Source organism: Antrostomus carolinensis, unplaced genomic scaffold (genome assembly GCF_000700745.2).
Source record: "Antrostomus carolinensis isolate BGI_N321 unplaced genomic scaffold, ASM70074v2 scaffold13732, whole genome shotgun sequence".
In the NCBI taxonomy this organism is placed as follows: Eukaryota; Metazoa; Chordata; class Aves; order Caprimulgiformes; family Caprimulgidae; genus Antrostomus; species Antrostomus carolinensis.
Window position 1 is genome coordinate 1 of NW_010299047.1, and position 3,462 is coordinate 3,462.

At 46.3% G+C, this 3,462-nt stretch overlaps 1 protein-coding gene across 1 annotated transcript in view; it reads right to left on the minus strand.

The window, feature by feature from the left end:
- Window positions 1-392: 392 nt before the first annotated feature.
- Window positions 393-3,462, minus strand: part of LOC104520850 (probable cation-transporting ATPase 13A5) — a gene marked incomplete at its 3' end in the record, with an annotated part of 26,392 nt that continues 23,322 nt past the window's right edge. Inside the window, exons 18-22 of the mRNA XM_010162657.1 lie at window positions 3,372-3,460; window positions 3,019-3,182; window positions 2,329-2,451; window positions 1,430-1,509; window positions 393-435 (exon numbers count right to left, since the gene is read on the minus strand). Of these exons, the coding sequence (XP_010160959.1) occupies window positions 393-435; window positions 1,430-1,509; window positions 2,329-2,451; window positions 3,019-3,182; window positions 3,372-3,460 (499 nt within the window). The remainder of the gene's footprint in view (window positions 436-1,429; window positions 1,510-2,328; window positions 2,452-3,018; window positions 3,183-3,371; window positions 3,461-3,462) is intronic.

Sequence of the window (3,462 nt, forward strand, 5' to 3'; positions counted from 1 at the left end):
TTTATTATTATAATATTATATTATTATATTGTATATAATTTAGTAGATTTGTTATAATATATAATAGATTATAATAATATTATTGGTAATATAATAATTATTTTTATGGCTAAGACCCGCAAATTTACAATTGTGTAGCAATTGCATAAGAAAAAGTCTCTTGCCCCTGTTTCTAGGGGAGAAAACAAAAGAGTAATCCTCTGTTACGGTGTATGTTAGTATAAAAAACCCACATTTTTATAGTATTTTATAGTGACACACTGACCGAGTGTGCCCATGGGCTAACTCGGTAAATGCTGGTGACAAGTGGTGTCAGGCAGCCTCTCATCACAGCACTCCTTAGGTTGAAAGAGAAGAAACTTAACAAGAATGGGAGATGAACTCCTACATACCCCGCAGTCGTTGGCACCATCACCACACATACCCACGTAGTAACTGAGAGAGGAAGAGGAAGGAAAACATATAAGCCTTGCACATAGCTGACCCCGTGGTGGAGCAGCCGCTGGCTTAGCACTTGTGGGGACATCAGAGCCCTGGAGAAGGTGGTGGCTGTTTCCAGAGGGCAAGTTGCATATGGGGAAAGAATGGGGCAGAGTGCACCAGGCAAAATTAGGATTAAATTTTGAAAGAGGCTGTAATGGGAAAGGGAACACTGCGACTTTTTTCCAGACAGTGTTTTCTCTGTGGTACCAGGAGCCATGGAAAGGGAGCAGGATGTGCACACTTGCAGCAGCTCCTGCAGCTGCAGCTTGGCTTTTACCAGCATTTTCTCCTCAATTTTCTTTGTAGGCACAAAGGCACAAAAATTGCTGAAATAATACAGCACCTCCCAAACCACCACACATGAGGTCCCTCTGAGAGGGCAGGGAACTTCATCCCCAGAGGAAGCACTTCATAATCAGTAATTAACTCTTTCAGAAAGATATCACATCTTGTTTATGCTTAGCAAGCAATATCCATGGTTAGCGTGAGTCCTGTTTGGGGGAGGAAACATTCCTTTGGGGGACCTGAAGGAGCATCTTTGGGGTCAAACTGCCAGCTGCATCAGGTTGTTTTCAACTTTGCTCAAGCTGCAGCCAGGAAAGCACCAGCAGCCTTGCAGGAGGTGCTGGGGGTGGGAGCTATTTGTATATGCGGGGCTCTGCCTCTGTATTTTTATCTCAGCCTTATTTAATGCTGCCTTCTGTACCGCAGCAGTGAGAAGCTGCAGGTAAGTCTGGGCGAGGGGTACGGGTACTTCTGATGCAGAGTGATCTCTGTAGGGGAACTGGGAGGAAGGTGGCCACAAAGGATGTGAACAGGAGTCAAGGGCAGGAAAGATGAGCCTGGAGCAGTGCTAACTGGGACAATTACACTTCAAAGAAAGCTTGTTATTGGTTTGGTTCAAGAAGAAAAAAAAAAAAAAAAAAAAAAAGAGAGAGAAACTTACTTAAGTTTCTGAAACTCTTCAACGAGGCTGGACTTCTGGCCAGGAGACATCCTAGCAAAGACAGTCGCATTCACCGGTATCTGCAAGAAAGAACAACAGGATGCCTTGGGCAGTCATTTGTGCCTCCATCGCTCCACCAAGGCAGGATCAGGCCTTCCTAATGGGTGCCTGACACATTCGTAAGACCCTCTAATCTTATCTCCCAAGCTCTACCATGGTTTTGCTACCCTTAGGGTTTGGGTTTCCTCTGACATGAGATTTCTCCCGCTCTGTTTTCTGCCTTGCCTGTTCTCTAGGAGGTGCTGGGAAGCCAGCGCTCACCATGTGCTCTGCAGCAGCCTCTAGAGCAGCAAGGCATTACAAGCATTTCCCAAGTGCAGAACAGATGGTTGATGACAGCAGCAATAACACTGCTCAGTCTGAGGTTTCTCCTACCTGAAAATCTGTCCAGAGAGTATAAAATCTGAAAATTTGTCCCAGCACCAGCTATTTTATGGACTAGGGGATGGGAGTTGAAGATTTCTGCTGCTAGATATGGGTATTTAGTGTTCCTGACGCCCCTGCTGAGCAGAAGGCATTGCCAGCTATGGTAGTGGTACATGGGAATGGGGTTGATGTTTTTAATTAAACTCAAATTGAGAAGGCGACCACAGAGTAACTCCACTGCACTGCTGCTCGCAGCACCACAGCCACCCCTGTCATTTGAGGTCTTAGAAGATGTTGAGAGCAAGCTGTTTGGGCTAAACCTGAGGCATGGTGGAAGGCTGCCCAGAGCTGTCAAAATGTGAAGTGACAATGCTACAGCTACTGACAGAAAAACACCTTTCTCCAGCTGGAACACCACTGCCGCTTAATAAAACAGGGAGGGCAAGTAAGTACTTTGTTTCCTCTGAACTTACTTTTGGCAGCAAATTGTAGAAATGCTTTACAATAACCTGATAGGACTTTCCATTCATTGCAAAATGGTAGTTGCAGGTTTCTCCTTCCAAGGTGATCTTTTCCTCAGTATTAGCATATAGCTCCTAGAAATAAGACAGCATTTATCCTCAGACTGAGGTCATAACATGCCATTTCACTTCCACCCCATCAGCCTCCCACCAGGCAACCAGGGACGCAGCCTTCTGCAGCATCCTTTTGTAAAAGTTTACACCTGGCAGTACTTGATTTTCTGGCTGTGTTTCACACATAACTAATCCCTGTTAATGCAGGCTGCTAGTTTAGACACTGAAGTTTGGTCCAGCAATAGTCACACAGACAAATATGTATAATGGCATTAATTCTGCATACTTCAAGCATGATTGAAGTGGCCACTGCATCTGCAAAGCCTTGCTAGTTATTTGTGTAGGTATTTTGCATGTTGCTCTGAACAAAGAGCCACTGTATTAATTATTTCTCCCTAACAGGTGCATGGTCCATACCACACCTCCATATACCCTGGGGTAGATACAGAACTAGCCCTCACATTTCCTCTAGAGCTACTTCCAAATCCTTAGCAAGTAGTCCAGGCCTAAGGAGCCTGGGCATTAGACATTAAAAGCTTTGTTAATTCCCCCTGGCACCTGAAAGCAACCATCCCTGGCTGTGCTTACATGGTGAGCAGCTGTGTTTGCTTTGCTGTCTTCTGCCAGCTGCCAGGCAACGGAAGCTGGAGCAGAGCCCTCCGGTTCATTTGCTTCAATGAGGATGACTTTACTGCCCATGTGAATCATACCTGCATTCCTGGCCACTGTGACAGCTGTCTGTAAGTTGTCCCCTGCAAGTATAGTGGAGAGACAGGTTCCTCACCTCTGCCATAGCACACTGGCAGCCCAATAGAGACCACGGACATGCAATGGAGGATGCCAGAGGAGCAAATCTCTCTCTTGCTGAACTTACGGCACAGCAAGTTGGGCAACAACCCTGCGGCAGCCAGCTTGGCCACAGAGGAGCCTGGGGGATTCACCTGTGACCATGACGCTCCTGATGCGGGCAGCAGCCAGCTCTTGTAGCACAGGCTTGGTCTCCTGCTTCAGGCGGTTCTCCATCACCAGGAG